This window comes from Neovison vison, chromosome 7, assembly GCF_020171115.1.
Source record: "Neovison vison isolate M4711 chromosome 7, ASM_NN_V1, whole genome shotgun sequence".
Lineage (NCBI taxonomy): Eukaryota > Metazoa > Chordata > Mammalia > Carnivora > Mustelidae > Neogale > Neogale vison.
In genome coordinates, this window is record NC_058097.1 from 200,454,267 (window position 1) to 200,482,163 (window position 27,897).

Genomic DNA, 27,897 nt, shown 5'->3' on the forward strand with positions numbered 1-27,897 from the left:
GGCCGGAGGATTCGGAGGAGAGGCGTCCCCAGCCTGCGGCGGCGGTGGGGACAATGTGGTTCTTTGCCCGGGACCCGGTCCGGGACTTCCCGTTCGAGCTCAGCCCGGACCCTCCCGAGGGCGGCCCGCCCGGGCCCTGGGTCCTGCACCGCGGCCGCAAGAAGGTGAGCGCCGCCCCGCTCCACAGGCCGCGGCCGACCTCGGCCTCGCCTAGTCAGCGCCGCCGGCCCCGCCGCGTCGCGCCCCGCCTGACGTGGCTGCGGAGCCTCCGGGGCGACGGGCCGGGGGAGGGGGCCGGGCAGTGCCGACGTGGCGGGCGGAAGGACCGAGGGACGACAGGCGGACGGAACCGGGGTCACGTGGGCCCGGCTCCGTGTCCGAGGGCTGACCTGGGGAGAGGCCGGCGGTGACCCTTTCCTCCCCGCACTGAGCAGCTCTGCGACCCTCTCGGAGCTGGAGTGGTCGCTGGGGCCCGGCCCACATCCCTCAGGTCCCTCTGCCCTCCCCTCAGGCCACAGGCAGCCCTGTGTCCATCTTCGTGTACGATGTGAAGCCCGGTGCGGACGAGCAGACCCAGGTGGCCAAAGCTGCCTTCAAGCGCCTCAAAACTCTCCGGCACCCCAACATTCTGGCCTACATCGATGGGCTGGAGGTACCTGCCTCCCAGGCTGCCCCATCTCCGCCCCCGCTTTCTCCCAGTCTCCCCGTCGTGTCTTCTGCCCCTCAGTTTCCACCCCTTCTGCCTGGGCACCCCCACATTTGATTCCCCTCCTCCACCTGTCTCCCTGGGCCTCTCATCTCCCCTTCCTCTCCTGCCGTGTCCCCCCTTCAGACAGACAAATGCCTCCATGTAGTGACAGAGGCAGTGACCCCACTGAAAATGTACCTCAAGGAGCGAGCCGAGGCCGGTGGCCTGAAGGAGCTGGAGCTCTCCTGGGGGCTACACCAGATTGTGGTGAGGTGGGGGGCAGTGGTGATGAGAGCGGGGTGGGGGCCTCGGGTTGCGGGGGTGTGATCGCTCCTTCTGCCCCCAGAAAGCCCTCAGCTTCCTGGTCAATGACTGCAGCCTCATCCACAACAACGTCTGCATGGCCGCTGTGTTCGTGGACCGCGCCGGCGAGTGGAAGCTGGGGGGCCTGGACTACATGTACTCGTCCCAGGGCAATGGTGGGGGGCCCCCCCGCAAGGGGGTCCCCGAACTTGAGCAGTATGACCCCCCGGAGTTGGCTGATGGCAGTGGCAGAGCACTCAGAGAGAAATGGTGGGTGACTGGCCCCGGCGTGTCCCAGCCTGCCCTATTCTGGAAGCTCGTGCAGCCTCGGGACCCCTCAGCTAGCTGGCACGCCCCCCGTCCCCTGCTGCCCAGCTGGGGAGGGAACTGGGGTCCTCCGGGAGGTAGGGCAGTTTAAACACAGGCTTTGAGTGTGTTTTGGTGGTTCTGAGGTTGAAAGGTGTGTCACTTGCTTTCCTGAGCCTCACTTTCTTTATCTGTCCAATGGGACTAATGAACCTGCACCCTGCTTCTCAGGGTTCTCCCTTCCTGATGGGAGGGTCAGCTGAGGGACATAGCTCAGCGTCTGCCATGCAGTGAGGGTCTGGTGCCCAAGGCAGGTAGGAGGCCTGTGCTAGCAGGTGGCAGGGCCTTGAGCAGCTCTGGTCACTGCCCTGCTTCAGGTCAGCTGACATGTGGCGCTTGGGCTGCCTCATCTGGGAAGTCTTCAATGGGTCCCTACCTCGGGCGGCTGCCCTGCGCAATCCTGGGAAGGTGAGTGTCTGACCGAGTCCCAGCTCCTGTCTGCCGGCTGGCCAGCCCTGCCCTGACACTGACCCTTCTCCCATAGATCCCCAAATCGCTGGTGCCCCATTACTGCGAGCTAGTCGGCGCCAACCCCAAGGTGCGTCCCAATCCAGCCCGCTTCCTGCAGAACTGCCGGGCGCCGGGGGGCTTCATGAACAACCGCTTTGTGGAGACCAACCTCTTCTTGGAAGAGATCCAGGTGAGCCCCCCCCAGTCCCCCTGGCCCCCCTCCCCAGGTTTGTTCCTGTGTTCTTCACCCCGGCCCACCCTCCCCACTTTCCACAAAGTGGAATTAGACCCTGGGAGACAAGGAGGGATTATGGAGCCAGGCTCTCTGGGCCTGAGTCCTGGCTCCAACTCTTGCTGTGTGACTTGTCTGGCTACTAATGACAGTCCCTACTTCAGGGGACTCTCACTGGCGGAGAGCGACAGAAAATACATAAAAGGAAATGTGTACTCCCCCGGACAGTGGTAAATACCAGGAAGGGAAATAGTGGGTCAGGGTGCTCGGGGAAGGCCTCTCTCAGGGCTGACATCTGAGCTGAGACCCGAAGACTGGGAGACACGGGGATGGTGACTGGGGAAGAATGTTCCAGGCAGGGGGAACAGCAAATGGAAAAGTGTGAGGAAGGGATTCTTGGCTTAATCTCCTTGAACCTCAGTTTCCATATCTGTATAATGGGGGCAATAGTAGTCTCTGCGGGCTCATAGGTTGTTGCAGGGAATGAAGGAGAAAGGCTCGGCCTGGATACCTTCTCTGACCTGGCTGTGACGGGGGCACACAGAAAGGTGACTGAGAATCTGGAGTTGGGGAGGAGTGACAGACATTGGCACAGACCTTGATGGAGCAGGGGCCGAGGACTCTTCCGAGCATGGGGAACCGGGGCTGTGTCTTGAGGCAGAAGCGCTGGAAACACTGAGCCCTGTGCCTCCTGGGCCATTTGGGGGCAGCAGGAACTTTGTTATGGGACATTCTCCTCTCCTCACGGGGCTGACTGGGCCAGGCTGCCCTGCTTAAAATGTGCTCCACAGGCGATGGCTGTTTCTGGCCAGTCCCAGGAGACTGTGGGAGGGCAGCGCCTAGAGGCCCCTCTTCCTGTCACTGGGCAGACTAGGGGAGAGAGCCCAGCTAGGCAGCCTGGAGTGTGGTTGAGTCTTCCTCTGGGCCCCGGTGCCCCAGGAGCGCTGTCAGAGCACGAAGCCTGCCTCCCGCGCTCACCTGAGTTGCTCCGGCGCCAGCCAGGTCCTCCTCATCCCCAGCCAGAGGTCAGCTCTTCCGGGCCAGGCAGCAGCTTGGGAAACGAGGTTACAGTAGTGAGCACAGGAACTTTGGAAGCAGCCTGGACTATGTCATACTCCCTGCCCCATCACTCCTGGCTGGTGACCTTGAACCTCAGCCTCCTTGTCTGTATTTGAGGGGGTGAGCACCTCTTCCTTGGGGGCAGCACCGCGGAGGGACCAGACCCCTGACACACACTTTCCCCTGACTGCTTTTTAGCTGTGTGGCTTTGGGCCAATTCCTTGCCCTCTCTGAGCATCAGCTTCCTTGGTGGAGTAAATGCGGATTATGTTAGCACCTGTCTCATAAAGTTGCGGGGGGATGATTTAAGCTGCATAAAGGTTTCAGTATATAACTCTGGCTGGCCTGTAGTCTGTCCTCAGGGAATGTGAATTGTGCAGATGATGGCCTTAGAGGGAGGTTGGCGGGATCATTGAGCTGGCAGCCTGGTCTGTCCTGCTTCAGTGGGGGGACCAGGTCTGGGAGTCAGCTGTACCCGATCCCTGCCTTCCCCACAGCTTGCCAGGAACGCCCGCCCAGCTGGGGCCCGGGCGATGGGCTAAGCCCCCTCCTCTGTCTGAGCCTTCGTGTCCTCCTCTGTGTGCAGGGGTTAATGGTCCTCACACCTTGGGTTATGGTGAGGAGGAGAGGCAAGGCCGACAAATGGCCTGCGGTCCCCAGCGGCTGCTTTCCCAGCAGCAGGTCCATGGGTGATGGCAATGACGGTGGTGTGTCAGGCCGCGAGCCGACAGGTTTCCCGCGCACGACAGCTTTGTGAGGTGGTGTAGTTGTTAGCGCGTCTCACAGATGGAGGACTCACCCAAGGTCACGCGGGATTTGAAGGCAGCCCCGCTGGGCTCCCGCAGCCACGCGCTTCAGTTGTCTTTCAGGCAGGGTTGGGGGACGACCCCCTGTCCTTGCCCGTAGCTGAGGAATGGCGTGACTAGGCTGATGTCCTACCTGTATCCTGTCCTTGTTCCCCCAGATCAAAGAGCCAGCTGAGAAGCAAAAGTTCTTCCAAGAGCTGAGCAAGAGCCTAGACTCGTTCCCCGAGGACTTCTGCCGGCACAAGGTGCTGCCCCAGCTGCTGACCGCCTTCGAGTTCGGCAGTGCAGGAGCGGTCGTCCTCACACCCCTCTTCAAGGTGGGTGGGGGCGGTGGGGCCCAGACCCTGGCTGGGGGGGGGTGTCTGAGTGGCAAAAGAGAGGGCTCTGGGGGGAGGGACGGACTGGTTAGGGCAAACCCACACTCCCATTCATACACACACTCATACACACACACAGCCGCCCGCGTGCTTGAGGAGCTCACCGCCGAGAGCCCCTCGGTTCAGCTCTCCAGGGCCACCTGATCGGCCGTCCGGGAGGCTGCAGGGACTTCTCGTCCTTGGGGGGAGGAAACCCTGTGCCTCTAAATTCTTCTCCCGCAGACCCCTTACTCAGAGCCTATAGACCTTTTTCCGTTTCCCCAAGACAGCGGCCTTGGTCTGACTTGTGCACCCGGTTTCCAGGGCCCAGGAGATCGCCGGCTCACCACCCCACTTTGTATCCTCCCTCCTGACCTCTTGGCACCCTGTTCTTTTGGCAACTAGCGGGTGGATCCTCTCCGCCTTCCCCAGACCCCCGCCTGCCCTTACCTGGACACCTGCCGTTCCCCACTCTGTCCACTTTTCCACGAAGGGGGAAGACAGCAAGCAAATCCCATATGGCTGGCAATCTCCAGAAGTGATAGAATTAGAGTTAGAATTCTGTGTGCACGTGTGTCCATGTAGTGTACTGGGGCCTGATTGTCCGGAGGGGCACAGACCTTTCATCGGCCTCCTGAGAGGCTGCCTTGACCCAAAAAGGGGTTACGGGCAGGGCTGCCAGAGAGGACGGGCAGAAGGGCCGCTGGGGAAGGGCCCTCCTACTCCCACATCACCCCATCCCCTTCCTGGGAAATAAGCAGGGAACCCAAGGAAAATGAATGAGCCCAGTAAGGTCACCCCACTTCCACGGAGGCAGCTGAGCCCCATCTCCTGCTCTTTCCCGAAGGTGGGCAAGTTTCTCAACGCGGAGGAGTACCAGCAGAAGATCATCCCTGTTGTGGTCAAGATGTTCTCATCCACTGACCGAGCCATGCGCATCCGCCTCCTACAGCAGGTGGGGGCTGTGGTTAGACCCTGTCCCCCTCTACCCAACCCAGACCCCACCTTTGCTGTTGGGGAGACCCCCTGCCTCACCTCCAGTCCCAGGCCGGTGGCAGGAGGTGGAACCCTGGAAACTTTTCCCCAAACACACACTAGGGCTGGTAATCCTAGGCTCTTAGGAAATCGAGACCATCACGGGGCTCATCCGCAGCTTCGAGAAGGCACAGCCCTCCCAGACTGCCGGCCTTCCCACTGCAACCCAATCTCTTGGCTTGGTCACCTGAGCCATTTAGAGTGGGGATAGTGTCTCTCCTGCCAACCCCAAGGCAGTCGGGAGCATCAGACATGATCTCTGGGATCATGGCCAGCCCTCCCTGAGCCACTCTCCGGATGGGGGCGATAATCCCTTTTACAGAAGAGGCAGTGGAGGCTCTAAGAAGGGGCGTGGTGCAGGGCCACAGGCCGGACCCTCCCGCTCCCAGTCCTTGGTTCTTCCCAGCACCGTCCTAGCCTCTCATCACTGCATGCGGTCCTAAGGCCAGAGAAAGGCCAGCTGTGAGGTAGAGGGTTCAGGAGACTCACCTGGCTGATCAGTGCCTGTGTAGGGGAAATAACCAAGCCACAAAATGGGCCGGTGGCTGTGGTCAGGCAAGGAGGGGCTGACTATGTTCTCACCAACCCCCCCCCCACCAACACTGGGCCACAGATGGAACAGTTTATTCAGTACCTGGATGAGCCAACAGTCAACACGCAGATCTTTCCCCACGTCGTACACGGCTTCTTGGACACCAACCCTGCCATCCGAGAGCAGACAGTCAAGGTAAGTGTGCCCTGGTTTTCCGAGGCTCGGAGGGGGCTCACACGAGGACAGAGGTCTTGGTTTGGGCCTTTGCGTCTAAGAAGGTTAGGGGAGGGGCAGGCACCATCCTGCATATAGGCCCAGGCCCCGGGTGCAGCTCAGTAGCTGGTGGGAGGGCAGCATGGGCATGGCCTGTATCCTCCGTGCAGTAGACACTGGCTGAGGCTCTCTCAGTGCCCAACCTTGTGGCCCGTGCTTGGATGCAGGGTCTGTCTCATGGAGCTGCTTTTTGAGGTGATGGAGAGTGGGCTTGCCAGACAGGAAACAGAATTAGAAAAGATATGTTAGGGGGAGCCTGGGTGGCTCAGTAGGTTGACTGACTCCTGATCTCAGCTCAGGTCATGATCTCAGGGTCCTGGGATCGAGCCCTGAGCGGGTCTCTGCGCTCAGCATGGCGTCTGCTTCTCCCTCTCCCTCTATTCTTCCTCCTGCTCAAGTGCACGCATGACTGCTCTCTTTCTAAAATAAATACAAACTTAAAGAAAAAAAAGAAAAGAAAAACTGTGTTGGAAAGTCACAGAGTGTGAAGAGAAAGGTTTGCAGTTTTGAGAACAGCAGTCAGGGAAGCCTTTGCTAGGGAGTTGTCACTAAAGGAAAGGAGGCAAAGGGTCGGGCTGCGGGGAGATGGCGAGGAAGCGTGCTCTGTGCAGAGGGACTGTGCCCAGAGATCTGGAGGCCAGCGCGTGCCTGGAATGGAGGATAGCAGCAGGAGGGTTGTCGTGGCTGCAGGGGCAGAGAGGTGGCGTCTGAGAGGTCATGGGGGCTCAGATCTGAAAAGCAGTAGCGGGTGGACAGAAGGCGCCACATTCCAAAGGGGGCGGGCAGACGGTATGTGCCCGTGGGTGGCTGTGAAGCCAAGTATGGCTCCGAGGTTTCTGGCCTGGGCAGCTGGAAGGTTAAGTTGCCGTTTACCAAAAAGACTGGGAGCGGCAGTTTTGCGGGAAGAGGTCGGTCTGCTCTTGGCCACGTCTGTTAGGCAGGTGCAGGTGTCTGTTCGGCCGCTGGTTATACATGTGTATAGTTTAAGGAAGAAGCCTGAGCCGGAGGTGCGCACCTGGGCATTGTCCACTACTCAGGGCATTCAAAGCCACGAAGGGGTAAGGTCACCTAGGGTCACCTAGGGCCTGGGGAGCCGCCCTGGGGCTCTGAACAGTGAGCTCTCGGGCACAGGAGACCGAGAAGGAGTGGTCAGTGAGGTCTGAGGAGAACCAGGAGAGGGTGGGGGCCTGGAGGACCAGAGATGGAAGTCTCTAGGAGGGAGAGCTTGGGGATGTCACAGCGCTGAGGGGTCGGGTTTGGTTTGATGGAGAATTGGCCGTTGGACTTAGCAACACAGAGGTCCCTGGTGATCTCCCCTCCAGCCAATTAGTAGAGTGTGGTGGAGGTATTTCTGTGGACAGCTGAGTCGAACGCACGCAAGAGAGAGCAGAAGGAGAAAGACGAGAGACAGGAGTGTGAGCAAACCTCAGAGGTTGTGGGGTGAAGGGGACAGAAGAGTGTTCCGGTTGTCAGCGTTCCGGGTAGGGGCCAGGACCTGCTGGCGAGGCAGGTTTGGGAGGGCCTCGGCCGGTCCTGTCGGAGCCCAGTGTCCCTGTCGGCCTCCACACCCTCCCAGGAGGCCACTCCTCCCCGTGGCGCTTTGCTGGCTGTGGCCCCCAATTTCCACCCCTCCCTGACCCCCGCAGTCCATGCTGCTCTTGGCCCCGAAGCTGAACGAGGCCAACCTCAACGTGGAGCTGATGAAGCACTTCGCGCGGCTGCAGGCCAAGGACGAGCAGGGCCCCATTCGCTGCAACACCACCGTCTGCCTGGGCAAGATCGGCTCCTACCTCAGTGCCAGTGTGAGTGCCCAGCCTGCCGCCTGGGGCTTCTGTCGCTGCCTTGGGGCCTGGCGTCCTCCGGGGCCAGGCCTCCTTGTATGGTCATGCTCCTAGCCCCAGCGTTGGTGAGCCGATGGTGCTGGATCTGGGAGCGGAACTCCGGCTTGCTTGGCCCCGAGGCCATGGGCAGCCCCTCGCCAGGGTTTGCAAATGCAGACACATAGCAGGAATGAATGAGTGAATGAATGAATGAATGATGTCAGTGCATAGGTCGGGAGAGAGGCACAGGCCCCAGCCCCAAGGCTGCTGCTGCTCTAGCCCCCGCTGTCCTGAGGCAACAGGAACCCACCCATCTGGGAGGAGAAGCCAAGATAGAGTTTTCAGTAAAAAGTCTCCCCATTTGTCGGTGATCAGCTCACGTTTTTCTGACTTGGGGGTGGGAGCATCCGTGGATGGCTCTGCTCTGGGAAGCAGGTCTGGCAGTCCTGGGTCCCAGTATGGACCCTGCACTCAGGAGTGTTCTCCCCCCGGCCCTCCCCAGACCAGGCACAGGGTCCTCACCTCTGCCTTCAGCCGGGCCACTAAGGACCCATTCGCACCTTCCCGGGTGGCGGGCGTCCTGGGCTTTGCGGCCACCCACAACCTCTACTCGATGAACGACTGTGCCCACAAGATCCTGCCTGTGCTCTGCGGCCTCACTGTGGATCCCGAGAAATCTGTGCGAGACCAGGTGAGGCACAGCTGGGCCTGGGCTCGAGCTGGGGCTCCGGGGATTAGCTGGGCCCTGGCTGGCCCCGTGGGCTCGCAGGAACCCTGGAGGCCCCAGCTCTGCCCCTTCCTCCCCCACAGGCCTTCAAGGCCATTCGAAGCTTCCTGTCCAAACTGGAGTCTGTGTCCGAGGACCCCACCCAGCTGGCTGAAGCGGGTGAGTGGCCCACACTCATGTTCTCTTTCCCTCCCACCACATCTTTGACCGTCACCTTTCATGGCGCCCTTGCCCCTCACTGGAGCATCTGGAAGTTAGAACCGCAGGGAGCAGACCCGACACCACGGCTCCCCGCCACCCCCATCCCGCCCACGGGAGAGCACAGGCCTGGAGAAGGGGGGGCCACTACAAGTTGCTCCATGTTAGTTCCTGCCTTCCTGTCACCTTCCCCATAGAGAGCCTGGGGTGACTGTCCCTGTCTCTGCCTTCTGTCACTGCCCAGAGAAGGATGTCCACGCAGCATCCAGCCCCGGCATGGGAGGGGCGGCAGCCAGCTGGGCAGGCTGGGCTGTGACAGGGGTCTCCTCGCTCACCTCCAAGCTGATCCGTGCACACCCAGCAGCCGCCCCGGCTGAGACCAACGTCCCCCAGAGACCCACGCCCGAGGGTGAGTGTCCCAAAGTGGCCGCGTCGGTGATTCAGAGGGCTCAGGGGTGCCGGCACCCAGGAGCTATTCTGTCTGGCTTCCCCTGGCGTGGCGGTGGGGATGCGGGGACAGGGCAGAGTCTAGTCCCCTCATGAGCCTTCCCTCCCTGCACCTCCCCCCACCCCCCACCCCCCACCAACCTCTCCCTGTCTTGAAACCTTTCTGGGTCCCAGTGTATGGGAGCTCAGTGAGCCTCTGCTCCTCAGGACTTCCTGCCCCGGCCCCCACCCTCGTCCCTGCCGCGCCCGCAACCCCGGGCGCCTGGGAGACGCAGGAGGAGGGCACAGACCCGGCCGAGGACAGCGGTGCTGCCGACAGATGGGACGAGGAAGACTGGGGCAGCTTGGAGGTGAGTGGGGCTCAGGGGTCTCCCTAGGCGACTCCCGGGTGGCCTTGGCCGGAGTCCCGCCTGTCCGCATCTGCACGGCGCCCTGGAGTAGCTCTGGTGGGTAAGAGATGGCAGTGGACACCCACTCAGCTCCAAGGGCTCCGGGAAGCAGGGCTGGGAATGGGAGTCCAGGCGGGCGGTTTGGGGGGGCAGCCCCTTGGTCTTCCTCACTCTCTCTGGTCCCCGTCCTTTGCCCACTGGCTCCACTGGTTCAGCGAGGAGCGGCCATTCCCAGGCCCATGGAGAGGGGGTTGCTGAGGATGGAGTGAGGCTACGCTGAAGGGAATGGGGCAGGCCTCTGGGCCCGATTTCTCCACCTGCTGCCAGCAGCGTCTGGCCTGGGGCTGTGGGGAGGGGTGTGGACCAGCTCGACCTTACTCCCCAGCCTCAGAGTGATGGCACGTGCCCTCTGGATGGGAAACAAGGCTTGAGGAGCAAATGAGATGGAATGCAAAAGAAGAAAGGGTAGAGCCCATGGCTGGGAAGGGGCTAGCAGGCTTCCTGGCCCTTCGGGTGCGGGCTGGCGTGTCTATGGCCGTCCTCTCCTTCCCACACTGCAGCAGGAGGCCGAATCGGTGTTGGTCCAGCAGGAAGACTGGAGTACTGGGGGCCAGGCTAGCCGTGCTGGGCAGGTAAGCAGAGTGGGACACGGGTGTTTCTGTGGGGTGGGGCCAGCTCCCCCCACCCCATCGGGCACGACCCCCCCACCTTCTGCAGACCAGCAGCCTGGATGTCAAATCCCCCGAGTCAGACTGGAGCAGCTGGGACGCGGAAGGCTCATGGGAGCAGGGCTGGCAGGACCCAAGTCCCCCAGAGCCGCCCCCTGAGGGCACACGGCTGGCCAGTGAATATAACTGGGGTGGCCCGGAGCCCAGCGACAAAGGTGATCCCTTTGCTGCCCTGTCGGCACGACGGGAGACTGGTGCGCAGGTACGTGGCACCCATCTGGGGGAGGGTACAGACTGGGGTCAACCTCCGCTGGGAGTCCATGCCCACTCCCGCCACGCTTTCGTTTCAGCTGAGACCTGATTCGTGGGGCGATGACAACTGGGAGGGTCTGGAGACAGAGAGCCGTAAGTGCTTCCCCTGGGACAGCTGGTGGACTAGGGCTATTGACTTTGGGGCAGGTGCAGGCTGGGCAGCTGAGCCCCCTGTGCTCCTGAAGCCCTCAGCCCACCTCCTCCTGCTCCCAGGGCAAGGGAAGGCCGAGCTGGCCCGGAAGAAGCGTGAGGAGCGTAGGCGGGAGATGGAGGCCAAACGCGCGGAGAAGAAGGCAGCCAAAGGCCCCATGAAGCTGGGCACCCGGAAGCTGGACTGAACTGCAGGTGCGGGCGCTTGTAGCCGCGGAGAGCGGGCCCCGCGGATGTATTTATTGTACAAACCATGCAGCCCGGCCAGTCTGGCCAGGCACATCTCACGTGTACATAATCAGAGCCACAATAAATTCTATTTCACACCCCGGTGCTGGGCTCAGTGTAGCCCCTCCCAGGAGGCTCGGGTCTGGCGCAGCCCTGTGGAGTCCACGCCCACCACAGACATGAACATCAATTTGCTTGGAAAACCAAGAGTAAAGAGGCACGATCTGATTTATCGGTTGCCAGGAAATGCCCTTTGGGAGGAAGGCCGCCAGTGCCAGAGACCCAGTCTCTTCCTGTAAACTGGGCGGCGCTGCTGGGTGCAGGGAGGGGTCCGAGGGCCCTGGAGAGTTCCTGGGTCCGAGCCCCGAGTTGGGGCAGGCAGCAGAGGCTGAGCTCGCCCAGAGGCTCAGGCGGAAACCCCACGCTGATGGCCGAGGTCGGGGCTCCGCGTCAGCGACGGCGCTGGGGCACGCAGGCCCCGTGCGGGCGGCTGCGCGCGAAGCCAGCTTTGCAGACGCAGCGGAAGGAGCCGCTTGTGTTCACGCAGCGCTCGCTCTTGCACAGCAGCCCGCGCTGGTTCAGCTCCCGGCACTCGTCGATGTCTGGGGGTGGGGGCGACAGGTGCATCTTCACCGGGACGCCAGAGTACGAAGCCCCCTTAGCTTGCACACCTCCCTCTGGCCTGGCCGCGCCCCCACCCCGCCCCTGGCTCACCCACACAGCGTGCGCGAGAGGCATCGAGCTGGAAGCCTCCAGGACACTCGCACACGGCGCCACCGGGCCGGGGCACGCAGCGGCCACTCACGCAGCGGCACTCGTCCGAATCCTCCTCTGAGCTGTCCTCCTCTGCGCAGGCCGGGAGAATGTTGACATTAACCTCCACTTCCACCACCTGCAGCCGGACTGGAACCCCGGCGACACCACGCCTTGCCTTCCTGCTATACTCACCTCGAGGGGGCTTCCCCAGCAGCAGGGGACTTGCGTCCCAGAAAGAATTGCTCTCACTCTGCGACGTCGGGCACTGGGACCCTGGGAGGGACAGGGGCGGTCAGCGACATGGATGCACCCAGGTCCAGCCCCAACCGCTCAGGGGGTGGCCGGTTTGGCTCACCGGAGCGCGGTGGGCAGGGGCGGCACTGCGCTCCCCAGCCGCGGCCCTGGCGACAGCAGCAGTCGTCGAAGGTGAGGGTTGGCCCGGCTAGGGGCCCCGCGCACATGCCGTCTTCTCCACGCTGGGCCCAGCACACGTCCCGCCGCTCTGGGGCACGCTCTGCGGAGGGAGACCCGGCATCAGCTAGGCGCCCCAAAGCGGGGGTGGGGGGCAATCGCCCCCCCCCCGTTCCCACCCACCCTCGCAGGGGCCGCGACCCCGGGGCTCCACACAGCGGACCGGGCCCTCGGACTGGCCCAGGACAACTCTCGCCCTCACCGGCTGGGCTCTCCGGGAGCTGGCAATCGCGGCCGGAGGGCCCGGGCACCCAGGGCGGGCGGCACTCGCAGCGGTAGGAGCCCGGCAGGTTGACGCAGCGACCAGGGCGGCAGGCTGCCGGGTCCTGGCACTCGTCTACGTCTACGGGTAGTGAGGGCATGTGCGGGCGTGGCGGTCACGGCTCGGCCCGGTCCCCGCTCCCCTCCTGTTTCCCCAGCCAGCAGGCCCGGGCCTCACCCATCTCCTCTGGGCTCAGACACTGGCGCTGCGCTGGGCTGTACTCGGCGGGGGGCGTGCAGGCACAGCGGTAGCCGCCGCGCGTGTTCTCACACACTCCGTTCCGGCAGTTGGACTCGTCCAGGCACTCGTCCACGTCTGCGGGGAGGAAAAGCGCCAGTGGAGGGAAATGGCCCGAAGTAGGGTGGTTGTGTGTGTGTCCCGGCCGCGGGGATCGCCCGCACTCACCCACGCACTCCAGGAGGTTCCCGTCGTAGTAGAAGCCTTGCTTGCAGTAGCACTCGTAGCCCGGCTGCGTATTCACGCACTTGCCCTCCTTGCAGATCTCCGCCCCAAACAATATGCACTCGTCGATGTCTGCGGAGCGACAAGCCGCGGCCGCCCCCTGGTCTTTACCTGCCATGGCCGCCCCCTGGTCTTTACCTGCCGGGCGGCTCGGACCCGCAGCCAGGGAAGTGGGGGCGGGGCTCACCTCGGGAGCCGAGCGAACTCAGCGGGAGAGGATTTTCCAGACCCGGACTTGGGCGTGCTAGGGGCAGGGCAGACGCTGAAGATATGGGCGGGGCTTACCCCAGGGCCCGCCACAGACCTAGCGGGCACGGGCGGGGTCGGGGCTGTCCGAACCTCGGTGGGCGGGGCGGGGCTGCCCGGTGGGCGGAGCCGTGTCGGGGCTTACCACGGTGGGCTGGGATGCCGTAGTTGACAATGTTGTTGTCTTGGGTGTAGCCCTTCCCGTCTGGGCAGAGACTGTGGAACTCAGCTGCGGGGAGAGCGCGGCCGTGGGGAAGAAAGGAGGCACGACTGAGCGCGCGCGCACTAGCCGCTGGGCTCAGGTCGGAGCTCTCCGCCGCATTTCCCACCGACCCAGGAAGGGGCCGTCTCCCCCAGCACATTCCCCAAAATGAAGAAACTGAGACTCCTGACCTGAGCTGTAGACTGGGCAGGGATAGATCTCACAGTGGTCTCCCCAGCCAGCTCCCAGCGAACAGCAGCATTCCTGCTGGGTGACATTGGTGGCCAGTACACTGTCACAGAACACCGTGTCATCGAAGTTAAGGTAGCACTCCTTCTTGTGGTGGGGCGGCTCCACCTCTGAGGGGAGAGGAGGGAAGCTCAGGGTCCTGCAAACAATCCTGCCAACCCACGCTCCCCACCAATCTCGTTCCTCTGCTCCCTCACCTTCCCTGGCTGCCCTCAGCCACCCTGTCAGAGCCAAGTTCCAACCTCAAAGTGGCATTCAGGGCCCTCCTGCAAGGTCCAGCCCCCCTACCCCCATCCCCAGACTCTCAGGCAAAAGGGATTTCTCCTTGTTCCCCTGATTCCAGAGGCTGGGACAAGCACCCATCTCTGAACCCAGGCCACTCACCCTCACAGCCGTGGTGGTCCTGGGTGGGCGTGAAGCCCTCATCACAGATGCAAGCGTAGGAGCCCTGCAGGTTCTCACAGGCCCCGTGAGGAAGGCACAGGCCAGGGTCCTGGCTGCATTCATCTATGTCTGTGGCCAGCAAGAGAAGCAGGAAGAGTTGCTCCAAGGAAACTAGCCCCTCCTTCCCTGCGGGGTGTGCCTCCAGGGACTCACACAAGCTCAGAACCCAAACTTCCACTTTGATCTCAAAGTGCACACAACCCGATGTCCACTCGGGCCTGTCTGTGCGTGTGACTAGAGGTGAGCACATTCACTGTCTTCTGCCATTCACATGGCAGGTTTTAGGTGCCACGGCTGTCACCAGCAACAAATGGAGTCCTAACTCTTAGCCCCACATCTGGGGACTTTTGGTTTGGCCTCCTGATACATTTCAGTTTCATCCTTTATTCTAAATACTGGCACCCCCAAATCTATGTTCACGGCACTCTCCCCTAAAAACACAACTGACTCCTCCCAGATCTCTGTGCTTTGCACACCCTGTTCTTCAGGCCTGGAATACCATGCCCGCTTCTCTCTGCATGGGGACTTTATTTATGCCTTAGGGAACCATCTTTAGGGGCGCCTGGGTGGCTCAGTGATTAAGCATCTGCCTTCAGCTCAGGTCGTGATCCCAGGGTCCTGGGATCGAGCCCCATGTCGGGGTCTCTGCTCGCCAGGGAGCCTGTTTCCTTCTCTCTCTCCGCCTGCTTGTTACTTGTGATCTCTGTCAAATAAATAAATAAAAATCTTTTAAAAAAATTAAAAAAAAAAGAAACCATCTTTTTGCTCCAAGTTCTAGTTCAATAGTCCTCTCTCTGTAGCCAATTAATCACTTATGCAGACCTCTTCTGGCACCCTGTGGTAGGAATCAACTCACATGTCAGCCTCCCCTAGTGGGGACCCTGGGTTGTCGCTCCCTACCTGGCACATAGTGCAGAAGCTGGCAGATAACCGGTTCTCAGTAAATTGCTGTCTACCACACATATGGCGAGCGGGCACCCAGTAGGCACCCTGTAATTACTTTCATTACTTTTGCTACTGTAGGTGAAGGTGTTGAAGGGGGAGTGAATGTGGATGGTTGGATGGATGGAAAGACAGATCGACAGGGAGTCTAGATTCCTGCCATTCCCTGCCAGCCCTGCTTGGTGACTCTCAGCCAATCCCCCCATACCTTGGCACTTCCTGCCGCCTACCAGCCGATGTCCCTGGGGACAGAGACATCGGTAGGAGCCATTGGTGTTGATGCAGTCACCCCCAATGCAGGCTGCGGGGAAGTCACACTCATCGATGTCTGCAGAGGGTCAGAGAGGTGGGGAACCTCAGGGGCTCACCCAGCTCCGAAAGCCTAGCCCGAGGCTGTGAAGGCTTCCCCCAGAGCCCCGGGTCGGGCCCACACCCCAGACCCGATGTTGGATCTGGAGGGGATGCTGGACAGGGGAGTGCCTGGCTTGGAGCCCAGCCCGGGGCAGCCCTGGGGTAGGGAGGAACAGGCTAACTCCCAGCCCTCTGCCCCGCTTACCCTCGCATCGGCTCCGGTCTCTTGACAGATGGTAGCCAGAGAGGCACTGACACTGGAAGGAGCCTGGTGTGTTGGTGCAGATGCCGTTGTCACACACATCCCCCGCCTCACACTCATCCACATCTGTGGGGCACAAGGGGTGTCAGAGGGCCAGCGTGGGATGGTCTCAGGCCTCTGCTACCCTTTTCCCACTCGCGCCTAAGACGTGGAGTTGAGGCCAATAATGCTTAAGGGAAGCAGAGGCCCCTCACCCCCTCCGTGCAGCACACCATGCTCTGGGGAGCGGGCCAGGTGCTGCCAGGGAGCCTGGGCCATGGCCGATTCCAAAGAGCTCAAGCCTCAACCTTCATCGTCCTCACCAAACAAGGGCACCCTCCCCATCCCCTCTTCCCATACTGCCCTGATCTCCCTTGCCCCAGCTGCTCTCCCCTTTCCCCCATCTACCATGGCTCCCTTTCTGCCCCCGTAAATAAGCTCCTGTCTTTGTCCTTCTGGCAGAATAATGTCTTCTGCTTGCTGCAGTAAAGGAACTTGAACTTGGCCTTCCCCTGAGAGCATGCTTCTTTGCAGTCCTTTCTGGCAGAAGCTGGTTCTTGACCACAGGTCAGAGCCCTTGCAAGCCACTCTGCCTCTGAGGTGCACCGGGCCCCCCTGCCAGCCTCCCCCTTCTCTCCTGCTGTCAGCACTCACCTCCCTAGTCCCCCCTCCTCTATCTTGCTCCCCACCCTAGGACTTTTCAGCATCCAAATGGTCAGCCAGGCCCAGCCTCTGACCTTACACCCTGGATCAGTTTCTGTGACCTTCACTTTGGTGGCAGCCACTCAAAGGACAACGGCCTGGGAGCTGCCCCACCGTGGGTATCTCAGATGCTGTTGCTTTCCCACTGCCTTTGCTGCTTTCGAGGCCCCCAGCCCACCCTCTCTCCCGGGGGCCCATGACCCCTCTCCTTCCTCTGCGCCGGTCTGGGAGGCCATGCCTGCCCCTGGCCTCCAGATCCTGGGTGCTGGCACCCACTAGGCTGAGCACCCTGGGTCACAGCCACTCCCTCTGGCCTCGGGCCCTGCCTGATCCTCAGCTGGCACCACCCTATCCCTCCTCCTCAGACTGGACTTCTGGAAAGTCCCTAGGCAGCTCCCACACCCTTGGGCAGTCCCAACCCTCTACCGGTCATTACAAGTCCCCCACTGGACTCAGGCCCTTTATGGCTCATTGAGAAAATTAAGGGTAATCTTTACCCTCCCAAAAATCATTACATCCGTTAGGGCAAGAGATGTCCCTTCTGTCTGTGGCTCCTCCCCCTGCTGCCCTTGTCATTCCTGGCATCTCCTCAGCCTACATCCCTAAACCCCATCGGGCAGAGCCCCAGGTCTCACTCTTCCCCACTCACCGCCTGCCTCTCCTGGCCCCCTCACACCACAATAGCCACCCTACCGAGGTCACCAGGGACTTTCTTATCTCACCACTCAGTTCTTACTTTTCAAGGACCTCTCAGTTACGTTTGGCTCATCGTCTTCTACCCTGGTTTCTCAGCTGGGACTCCCTGAGCCTCCTTCCATCCCTCCCCGCCCATCTCCCACTCCTGCTCCCCTACCTTCCACTGATGTGGCTTTGCCCACAAGGCTCTGCTGAGGCTCCCCTGGCTGGACCCACCCTCCTTGGCTGGGCAGGTGCACCCCAAGGTTCCACGGCCCCCTGCAGTCCACAGTTCCCGTGTGTGTGTGTGTCTGGCCCAAAGCTTCCAATCTGTACGGCCCACCCTCTGCCAGCATCTCCAGCCTAGAGGCCCACAGGGACAGCCACCCAACTGGTCCAGCATGAAACTTGGGGTCTTCCTTCTCCAATCTGCACCACCCCAGAAACCCTGTCCCAGTGAACAGCACAACCACAGTTACCCAGGCCAGAAAGCTGGAGGGTCCCTCGCTTCCCCCCCCCTCACCCGGACATCCAGTGAATAAGCTCAGGGAACGTGCTTTAACATTTCCCTACTACCACACCATCCCCAGACCATCCCAGGGCCGCTACTCCCATCACTGCCATCACCATCTGTGCCCTGGGGCTCCAGGGGACCTCCGGCTACTCGCCACACTCAGCAGCAGGAAGCTTTCCAAAGCAAATGGTGACTCTTGTCACTCTTCCCCTTAAAAGCCAGACCTCCTGGGCAGGGCAGGGGGTGGGTGGGTGAGTGGGGCCCTGCCCCTCGCCCTCTGCTTACACCTTACAGTTGGCAGCACATTCCGAACTGGTTTGCACTTCTGAGTCTGCTGATGCTGCCTTTCTTTGCTGAGCTAATTCCTACTGGTCCTTTAAGATGATTCAGGCCTGGCACCCACCTTCCAGCTGGGCCCACAGCCCTGCACTCTCCGGTCGGTGTGTTCCTAAGTTTGTCGAATCCCAGCCCGCCTCTTGGTGCATAAGAAACAGTGCAGCGGGGCTACTAGCGCCCCTCCCCCGTCTTTTATGCCCCCCCCCCCCGCACCTTAAATTTAAGTAACGTGCTTTGTAGAAGCAAAGAAACCAGAAGCCTTGGGTCCCTAAGACCCTTCCTACATAGAAATTCTGGTGGCCTTTTATCGGCCAGGTTCCTCGAGAAACGAGTATGAATGGGTCCGTGACTGAGGGGTGGATCAGCTACCTCCTGCCCCCCGTGGGACGGACGGGGTTGCCGGGTCCCCAGCTTCCACGCGTGAGTGGGTGCGGGGGCGTTGGAGGGAGGAGGGCTGGGGCTCACCCTGGCAGCTGCGGCCATCGGGCGCGGGTGCGTAGCCCTGGGCGCACGTGCAGCGGAAGGAGCCTGGGAGGTTCTCGCACCAGCCGGGGGAGCAGGGGCTGCCCTCGGCACACTCGTTCACGTCTGCAGCGGCGAAGGCTCGCCTCGGTAGCCGCCCCACAGCACACGGCGCGGTACCGGGGTGGGGGTCTCCTCGGCGCAGGACAGGGGAGGCCCCACCGGCCAGGCGCCTCTCACAGCCGTCAGCCCCACCCCTGCCCTCACCGGATCCCGAATCGCGGGTCGGCTCCCGCATGGGCCCCCGCCCATTTGCGGTCCAACCTTCCCTTCCCGCCCCGCATCCGGGACTCAGCCGCCGCCCCCCCACCCCTGCTCTCACCGCGGCAGGCCCCGCCCCCCTGGCTGCGGTAGCCGGGCTGACAGGCAATGCACTTGAAGCTCCCGGGTTTGTTCTCGCATTTGCTGTCCGGGCAGGAGCTAGGGTCTCGGCACTCGTCGATGTCTGCGTGGGGTGGGGGGGAGCGGAGAAGGAGGGAGATGCGTTCGAGGACAACGTGGCGGGCCAGGCGTTCAGTGTCCTCAGCAGGGCCTCCTTCGGTTACAGATCCGCAAGCCGAACCCGCCCTCGGGGCTCCCGAAGCCCAACCTCGGGGAGGCCCAGGGTCCGGGGGCCCTGCTCCTAGCCCAGGTCGAGAACAACTGAGGACCCCTGGGGCCTGGATGGGGCCTCCCCCACCTTCGCACACGGGCGGTCGTGAGGCCTTGAGCCGGTAGCCGGGGTAGCAGTTGCACTTGTAGTGGCCGGGGAAGTTGAGGCAGAAGCCGCCGTCGCCGCACAGGTGGGGCTTGGCGCACTCGTTCAGGTCTGAGCGGGAGGCGGGGAGCGCGAGGAGCGTACCGGGGGCGGCGGAGGCGGTTAGTCTGCGCGCCGGAGGGGAGACCCCCCATCCCCCCATCCCCCACCCCGTCCCCCCATCCCCCCTTCCCGCGCCGCCGCGCCGCGCTCACCCACGCACGAGCGCCCCCCGGCGCCGACGTGCAGGCGGTAGCCGCGGTTGCAGTGGCAGTTGTAGGAGCCGCCGGTGTTCATGCAGACGCCCCTCCCCGCGCCGCACGGCTCCGCCTCGCACTCGTTCACGTCTGAGAAGGGCGCGCGGGCGGGGAGACGTCACAGGGGCGTTGGGACCCACGGCCGCCCCCGGGCCACCCACCCGCCCGCGCTCACCCACGCAGTAGCGGTGCTGCGGGTGCGACCGGTAGCCCGGGTTGCAATGGCAGGAGTAGTCCGAGGGGCCCGGGACGCACTCCCCGTGGCCACAGATGTTCTGGTTCAGGCGACACTCGTCTGTCTCTGGGGGCGGTGGGGGGGGTGATGGTCGATGAGGGGGCTGAGTAGGAAACACTTACTTTCTGCCACGTTCCCCCTCCCCCCGCCCCTCCATTATCCCAATACCCCTACCAATGGGCTCTGAGACACCGCCCTCCAGTCACCTCAATATTTAAAACCCTGCATTGGTAGACACTCCCTTATCCTCTAGCCCAGTGACCCCAACACCCTTGCCTCAGGGCCCCCCATTCTACAATGGTTGATTTCCTCCCCCTCCCAAGGCAGGCAGGAACTCATTTCCTGGGAATCTGCTTGCCTCCTGGTTGTGCCTAAGCGGTCAGACCTAGAACCCCCTTCACCACTGTCTTTGTCACCAGTCTTGAACTCCCTGCCTCCCACCACTCCCTCCTTTAGGTCCCCAACACCCCCACCCCCACCCCAGCAGCAGCCCGGACCTGATCTGGAGCTCCGCCCCACCCTAAACAGGCAGGCTGTTCTTTTCTCCTAGAGTATCTCTCCCTGGAACTCCTTAACACACCCCCCTCCCAGAAGCCTCCCCAGGTGCCTCTTCCCCCACCTTCCCACAGCTCCCAGGGCTGTCTTCGCATTGTCCCAGCCTGGACAAGCCTCCAGGACGGCCACCTTCCCCCTGGGTCCTCAACCCCAGAGCACATCCAGCCTCCTAGATTTCAGTCGGGCTGGTGGCTCCCTTGCAGCTTAGGGAGTCCACACAGACTGGGACTAGGACCTGGCTCCAGGTTGTGACAAGGGGTGGGGGGCAAGCCGCTGAACCATGAAGCTAAGCGCACACACTTTCACAGTTTGAAAAGGTGAAATGATACTTAGTATGTAAAACCCTCTAGTCAGTGCCTGGCACAAGGCAACTGCTCAGCCATAGCTAGCAATTATCATGATGCCCCAAACCCCACAGACACTTCCCACAGCCTTTGGGATCAAACCCAAGCCTTTTAACAAGGCTCTGTGCATTGGCCTGCCTGGGTTCAACAACACTTGGTCCGCGTGTGGTTTTCCCTCCTCCACCAGTATTTCGTGCCCTTTGCCTGGGCTTCACTTGGAGTGTCCCTTTTCCCAACCTGCACACTCCTTCCTTCCCCACTTCGTGTTCATTTCTAACACTCTCTAAAGCCCAGCCCAGGAAGCCACCTTTCGTTGCCAGGCTACATATTATCACAACCACCAGACTTCTTTCCTTCTCTGATTAATTTTTGTATGACATTTACGAGACATACTCGATTTTTAGTCACTAATCTGTTGCTTGTTGACTCTGCAAGAACAGAGATTTTCTGGCTTTAGTTTGCTACTGTATCCCCAGCACCTAAACTGTGCCTGGCCCATAGTAGGTGCTCAATAAATATTTGTTGAATCAATGAATGAATGAATAAAGTGTCTTAAGACTGGACAGAGCTCCACAATACCCAGAATGGGGTCTCTGTTGCACACCATGGCTTCCCCAGGGCCCAGTGCAGGGCCCGGTACCCAGTAAGCCCAGGATAAGTGTTAATGCTCAGGAACGACTGGGTGGGGATGGGTAAGGGAGGAGTAAGATGAAGCCAGGCACGTGGCTTCTCCCAGTTGTGGCCTCCAGGGCAGGTCTTACCTGTGACCTGAGTAGGAGCGATCTCTACCGCACTGCGGGATGGCGGCAGGTCTGGCAGGAACCAGCGCACAGTGGGTGGCGAGGGCCGGGAGATCAACTCTGTAGGCGGCAGTGTACACCCATCAGGGGGTGTGGGGGATGGGAAAGGCACCCCCCTCCGGGCGCACCGGCTTCACAATCCCCTGATGGCCAGGCTGTCCACCACCCCTGGGGACAGCCCTTGAGGACTGGTCCCTGCAGTGAGTAGCTCACCCGGGTAGGGCCTGGCAGGAGACGTGGTGGCAGTCGGGTGGCTCTGGGCTGCTGACTGCTCCTCGACCGGTGGCTATGAGTAACAGCAGCATGAGCCCACTGTCGCCTTCGCTTCCCTGCCCCTCCCACCCAGCCTTTCATACTCACTGAGGCCGTGCTCACCCCTAAAAGGGAAGAAGATGGGGCATTAGTGCAGGGCTGGCGGAAGCCGGGGGAGCGGGGGGAAGGAATTAAGACTGGGACGGGCAGTTGGTTTGTGGTCAGGGTCTGAGAGTTCGACGATCGTGTCTCTGGGTCAAGTGTCAAGAGTTAGATCCTGGGGTCAGGGAGTGTGTGCATCACGGGTCAGGGGAACAGGTATAGGGTGCAATGGTTGGTCAAGGGCCTTGGATTATAGCTAGGGTCCAAGTCCTTGGGTTGGGAGTCAGAAGGCCAGCTCTAAGGACACCATTTGGGCTGGTTCAATGCCCTAGTCTGGAAATCAAAGGGGTTCCAGGGTCAGATCTGGAGAGCGATGGTCAGATTCTGCTGATCAGGGGATAGATCCTGGGGTTACAACCTTGGGTAGGGATGAGATGGCCAATTCTGGGGGTCTGTGGTTAGGTCAAGGATTAGGAGTTGAGGATTAGACTCTGGGCATCGGGAGTCAAGGGGTCAGGTGTAGGCGTCCCACATCTGTCAGGGAACGGAAAGGCTCAGGCCAGACCTCTTTCTTCCTCCGTGTCCTCAGGTGGTGGCGCCCGGCTGGGGCTCTCCGGGAGCTGCTGGGGCTTGGGTGGCCCGTCGGGGTGCAGGAAAAGGGAAAAGTCACTTTCGCCCTGAATGGTGAGCGTCTGGTGGGAAGTGAGGATGTGGTACCCCTTCCCGGCTGGACAGATCTCCTTGAAGGCAGCTGCAGCCAGAGCAAGGGGCAGAGAAGTGAGTGTTTCCCAGACGGGCGCGTGGACAGCCCCTCAGCCCCATGCGCCGCAGCTCACCGGTGCCGTCGGCGGGGCAGCGCTGGCACCTTGCGCCCCAGGCCTTGCCCACGCTGCAGCAGCAGAGCTGGCGGGTGAGGCGCGTGGCCAGTGGGTGCTGGCACTGGTGCTCAGGGCTCACCAGGCGGAAACACAGGCTCTTCTCCTCTGGCTTGTCCGCTGCAGGGGGCCACGGGTGGGCATGGGCATCTGCACTTGAACGCGGCCCGTGTCCCTCCTCCCAGCTTCTTCAGATCTGGCCTCTTGGGCTCAGACAACCCTTGATCCTCAGGTGGCCTCTGACCTCAGGCGACCCTGAGTTCATGTGATCCGTGAACCTGTGTTTCTCTGACCTCACATGACCCCTGAAATCTCTGTGACCAATGGCCCCACTGACCCCTGACTTGGCTGCTCTAGACTTCATCCCTCCTACCCATCAAGCCCATGATCTCATACGACCCTCACTCTATATAGTCCTTGACCCCGTGTAACCTCCAACCAGCTCCTGTGACTCCTGACCCCACTGATCCCTCATCCTATCAGCTCTGGGCCTTACTCCTCCTGCAATCAACCCTTGACCCCACTCTGACCTCTGATCCTTGCTGCTTGGGGACTTGCCTCTCCTGCCCGTGCCTTGTGACCTCCCAGGGACCTGAGCCCCCCTCGTTCTCACCTATGCACTGTGTTCGGGAGGGGCCCAAGCTATGGCCAGGTGGGCAGACGCAGCGATAGGAGCCCGGGTTGTTGAGGCAGTCCCCGTGGCGACACATGCCTGGCATCGCGCACTCGTTGATGTCTGCGGTAAGCGGAAGTGTGACCCTCTAGTGTGCGGTCCCAAGGTGACAGCCAGCTTCTCCAAGAACCTCACCCACCTTGGGGCCTCCCCCAGTGACAAGGGGCTTCAGACTCTACTGGTGGGCCATACCCTGGCAGTGGGTGCTGTTGAGTCTCTTGTAGCCCTGGGGGCAGTCAGCGCCCACCTCCCCACGTAGAGGTCCTGGTTTTTGCACCCCTGTGTCTGCAGAGAGAGGACAGCGTGGCAGGGGAGGACACTGGGGGGGTCCTGTGGGAAGGGAAAGGAGGGCACATCGGGGGAGCACAGCGGGAGGCTGAGGGGAATTTGGTGGGCAGCGAGAGGCTCAGGCCTGGCGGGTCTGACCCCTGCAGGGGAGGAAGGGGTGGGCGTGGGTCCAGCCTGCGGTGGCACGGACCCCTGCAGCTCACTCACACTGCAGCTGGGGGCACTTATGGCACTTGCTCTGGCCCCAGGCGGTGCCGATGCTCCCGCAGCAGTCTTCCTGCTTGGTGAGGCCCGGGAGGGGATTGCTGCCGCACTAGGGGAAGTTGGGATGAGGGGATCACAGAGCGCCCAGCCCCACCTGGCCTTCCTCCTGGGGCCTTTTCCTCCCCTGTCAGCCCACGGACCCCTGTTTTGCACAATCCCCCTTGGAATGGGGATAGGGCAACCCTGAGACCGAAGGGCCGGTCCAGCTGGACTGTGGATTCACTCACGGGCTGCTTGGGCAGTGTGTCCTGGAAGCAGCGGCCCAGGGGCTTCTGGGTGGGTGGCCGGGGGTGCTGGGGCTTGGGGTGCGGCAGCAGGTGCTGCGAGGGGGCGGGGCCCTCGGCATTCGGCCCCTCGATGCGGTGCACTTGGACCGATGCCTCGGGCGGATGGTGGACGCGCACGTTCACCACGGGGGGCGGGGCCTGCACTGGGGGCGGGGCAGGGTGGCTTCAGGGCTGCCCCCGACCACAGGTAGTCGTGCAGGTTGGGGGATGGGAGTGGGCGGGGCTCCTCGAGGTCCCACCGCCCAAGTGCCCGCCCACTTCGGCCTCCCCGGGTCTGCCTCGTGGTCCGGTACCTTCTGCTGAGATCTGTCCCGGCCCGAGGGGCACCAGGAAGGCTGCATGCTGGGCAGGGGGCCCCTCCCCGGGCCCGGGCGGATCCGCGATCACCTGGACCGCGTAGATGGCGTGCTTGCTGGCCACAGACTCGCTCTCTGGAGCCAGGGGCGACAGCGCGCCTGTGGACAGGGTCCCGGCCCGGCCCAGCCCAGGGCCTGAGCCGCCGGTGCCCCCGCCAGCTCCTCCAGCGGGCACCTGGCAGAAGCGACCGGTGAAGTCCGGGGGACACAGGCACTGGTTTCGGGAGGAGCACTGGCCACCGTTCATGCAGGGCAGAGGGCACACCACTGAGGAGGGGACGTGCATCAGGGACCAGGCCCAGTCTCCCACACACATCCTGTCTCTTTCCCTCCTCCAAACTTCCTTGCCACCCACTGACTCTGTCCCCCTTGGGAAGCTCGGTTTTGGAACCCGCAGAAGCTGATCTCTAGGTCCTCCAACATCCTTCTACCCATGTAGGCTTCTGGAGTCTGAAGTCCTGGACTTAAAATCCTCGCTAAAAGGCCATGCGGTGGTTGGTGGCTGAGCACTTTGCTCCCCCTCCCTGTGCCTCAGTGTTCCCGTCTGTAGGGATGTTTGTCGTGTCTATTGAATGAGGTTATGCCTGTACAGATAGTTAGCACAGTGCCTGGCCCACGGAGGGTCTTTAATAAGCAGTATTGAATAATGATGGTGATCACGGTGCCGGAACAGCCGTTTTCTCCTCTGGCTTTCCCCTCCAGACTCTCCTGGGAATATGATCTCTATCTGGCACTTTCGCCTCTTCCAAATTCCCTCCCATTCAGACCTCAGCCCTCTCTGAGCTCTCCCCTCACCCCCAATCTCCCTTTGTCCGGCCAACCTGGGCCCACACCTCACCACTATCAGTGATGCCCTTGGGCACCTCAACCCTGGGGAGATGTGCCTCATGCTTCCCCCACTCCTCCTCGTACGTTGGACTACCACCGGGAAATCCCTGACTGCCTAGATCATTCTACTGAGCCTCAGAGGTCCCATCTCTCCCGGTCCCACTCTACCCAGTTCCGGCCTCTGTACAGTCTCATGAATCCACCTCCCCTCGTCCTCATGCCCTCTGCCCCTCCCATGCCTTGAGCCTTGCCACCAATGCTCCTTGCTGGCTTCCTGCCTGTCCACAGCCCAGCACCACCAGAGAAACCCGCCTCCGGCAAAGCCCTGGCATGTCACACCCCTGCCTGCTGCTTGCTTCCCTGCCCAAACATTTAAGGCTCTCCATGGCCCAGAATGAATCTTCTATAAGCCGATCCCCCGCTGCTCTTTCCTTGTCCCTCCACCTCTCCACATTCAAATATTTCCAGCCTCAGCTTCTCCTCCAGGAAGGGAGCCTTTCCTCGCCTTACACTTGACTTGTTATATTTATGTCTGTCTCCCACACTGTAAAGGGTGATTTGGAGGGGCTGTGTCTGCCTCGGTTCTGGGACCCAGAGGAGGTTCGGGGGGCATAAATGAAGGAGTGACTGAGAGGCTGGGACCTATGTCTTTCTGTGACACGCACTCACAACCCACATCCAGCCTTGGGGCCCTGAGCTCACACACCAGACCCAGCCTCTCTCCTACCTGCCCCTCCCCCCACCCAGCTGCCCTCACTTCCCAGAAGGGAAAGGTGGGGATGATGCTCTTCTGGACACCTGCAGGGCCTCAGAGGGACAACCCACAGCCATGGCCACCAGGGCCTGGGTAAGAGTGCCCCAGGCCAGCTCACCCTGCCAGGACTCTCAGCGCAGGAGGGGTGTGTCCCCGGCTGGGGGAGGCAGGATCCTCTCCTTCCTGCCTCCCAGTGAGTCACCCATAGCGGTGAGGGTGACCTCTCAATGACACCCGCCCACTGTGGCCTGGGCACCGAGCCTGGGGATGTGGGCAACACAGATGGAGACAGCAGCCTGGGCAGGATGGCCAGGGGGTCTGGGAGGCTGGGCCCACATACACTCACATGCATGGTCATTTTCTTTCTCTCTCTCTCTCTCATACACACACACACACACATTCATTCTGGCACCAACACAAGCTCACAGAAACACTCCCATAATGACTGGAGACATGCACCCAAGACAACACAAAGAAACATGTAATTAATCAGAGAGTGTCACTGTAAAGCCCATGCATGTACACAAGCATGTGCACGCGCACACACACACACACACACACACACACATCTCATGAGAACTAAGAACCACATCAGGGAGGTTCCTCAGGTCTGTGAGTTGGTATGTGAGTAGGAATGTGTAAGAGGGGCCGTCTTGCTGGTGCCATCCTGGGCCCAGCCTAATTACCCTGTCCAGGAGGGTAATTACTGCCAGGACACCTCCCCCAGCCTGGCCCACAGGGCCCTAGCGGGAGGCAAGCCGGACTCCAGGCCTAGCCCTTTGAAGAGAGATGCTGGGGAAGGGGTAGGCTCCAAGTGGAACTGGGGAGTCATGAGGGCTTGTTGGGGAGGGGAGACTCTGAGGCAGAGCTCTTGAGAGCTTATGGGGAAGGCAAAGAAGGGACAGCAGGATAAAGAGGGACTGAGGACCCAAACCAGCCCCCGCCTCCAGGCCTGCCTCCTCTCTAGGCCTAAGCACCCTCCCAGAACTTGCCAATATCTAACCTCTTCACCCCCAGCCCTGGCCTTGGCTCCTCCTGGAGCATGCAGGTGTCTACCCCTGGCAGTCCCTGCTGTAGACATTTTGAAAGGACTTTTCCTATTTCTTCCAGCAAATCTGTTTCTTAGGGGAATATCTACCCCTTCTCTTTGACCTCCGGGCCCCAGCTGACATCCTGCAAAAGCCCCTGTGTGCTGAACCTGACTCTCAGAACCCAGAGACTTCCCAGAGGCCTGTGTCATCCGGGACCCCAGCAGGACCCCAGCAGGACCCCACATCTGAGGCCTCAACCCTAATGCAAAGCGGTGAAGTTCTGGTCCACGTAGCCCTGCCGCTGCTGCCTGCCCCAGGACTCCAGCCTCCCAAGCCCCTCGTGTCCCTGGAGCCCCAGGAGCCCCAGGCCCCCAGAGCTCAGCTTTCTGCACTCCCCCGGCCCCCAGCGTCATATACCCTACTCCGCCCTGTCTCCCCTATTTGTCGGGGTTTCTGCCTTCCCGCTCCCCCGGCCCGTGCCCCCGGCCCTCACCCACGCGGAAGCCGGAGCCCGTGAGCGTATCGGTGCTGTGGCCGTTCTCTCCGATGAGCGTCATGTTGGAGCCCTGCTGACAACTGTCCCGACACTGGCCCTTGAGACAGGTCCGCTTGCAGATCACCGGCGCAAAGACCACCTTGAAGCGCTCGCGGGCCAGCGCCCCGCCCCCGCCGGCGCCCCGCTCGCCCGCCGGCCCCCCCTCGGCCCCGCCGCCCGGGCCCAGCGGCAGCAGCAGCAGCAGCAGCGCCAGCAGCCCCGCCGCCCCCGCCCCGCGCATCTCAGGGGCCAGGCCGCCAGCAGCCCCGCGGGGCCCGGGCATCCGGGGCCGCAGGACCCGGGGGGCGCGC

At 61.7% G+C, this 27,897-nt stretch overlaps 2 protein-coding genes across 5 annotated transcripts; one reads left to right on the plus strand and one right to left on the minus strand.

Moving 5' to 3' along the window:
- SCYL1 (SCY1 like pseudokinase 1) lies at positions 1-11,143 on the plus strand. Its single transcript, XM_044259670.1, has 18 exons — positions 1-164; positions 512-652; positions 833-955; positions 1,035-1,261; positions 1,675-1,765; positions 1,842-1,997; positions 4,063-4,221; positions 5,108-5,215; positions 5,909-6,022; positions 7,747-7,902; positions 8,423-8,611; positions 8,731-8,806; positions 9,090-9,254; positions 9,500-9,642; positions 10,242-10,313; positions 10,399-10,611; positions 10,700-10,754; positions 10,875-11,143. The coding sequence occupies exons 1-18, from the start codon at positions 54-56 to the stop codon at positions 10,997-10,999; spliced, it is 2,424 nt and encodes an 807-aa protein (XP_044115605.1). The 5' UTR covers positions 1-53; the 3' UTR covers positions 11,000-11,143.
- LTBP3 (latent transforming growth factor beta binding protein 3) lies at positions 11,012-27,897 on the minus strand. 4 transcript variants are annotated; one of them, XM_044259666.1, is made up of 28 exons: positions 27,545-27,897; positions 24,376-24,705; positions 24,023-24,225; positions 23,739-23,844; positions 23,436-23,528; positions 23,184-23,306; positions 22,532-22,690; positions 22,261-22,446; positions 21,702-21,718; positions 21,555-21,627; positions 21,303-21,401; positions 19,583-19,708; positions 19,366-19,497; positions 19,094-19,222; positions 18,737-18,859; positions 18,358-18,480; positions 15,630-15,752; positions 15,282-15,401; positions 14,072-14,200; positions 13,630-13,797; positions 13,382-13,465; positions 12,934-13,062; positions 12,706-12,843; positions 12,469-12,609; positions 12,151-12,309; positions 11,988-12,068; positions 11,754-11,885; positions 11,012-11,641 (listed from the first exon to the last, which is right to left on the minus strand). In XM_044259666.1, the coding sequence occupies exons 1-28, from the start codon at positions 27,867-27,869 to the stop codon at positions 11,490-11,492; spliced, it is 3,903 nt and encodes a 1,300-aa protein (XP_044115601.1). In that variant the 5' UTR covers positions 27,870-27,897; the 3' UTR covers positions 11,012-11,489. The 4 variants fall into 4 exon arrangements, with proteins under 4 accessions (XP_044115601.1, XP_044115603.1, XP_044115604.1 ...); XM_044259668.1 differs by lacking the exon at positions 15,282-15,401; XM_044259669.1 differs by lacking the exon at positions 12,469-12,609.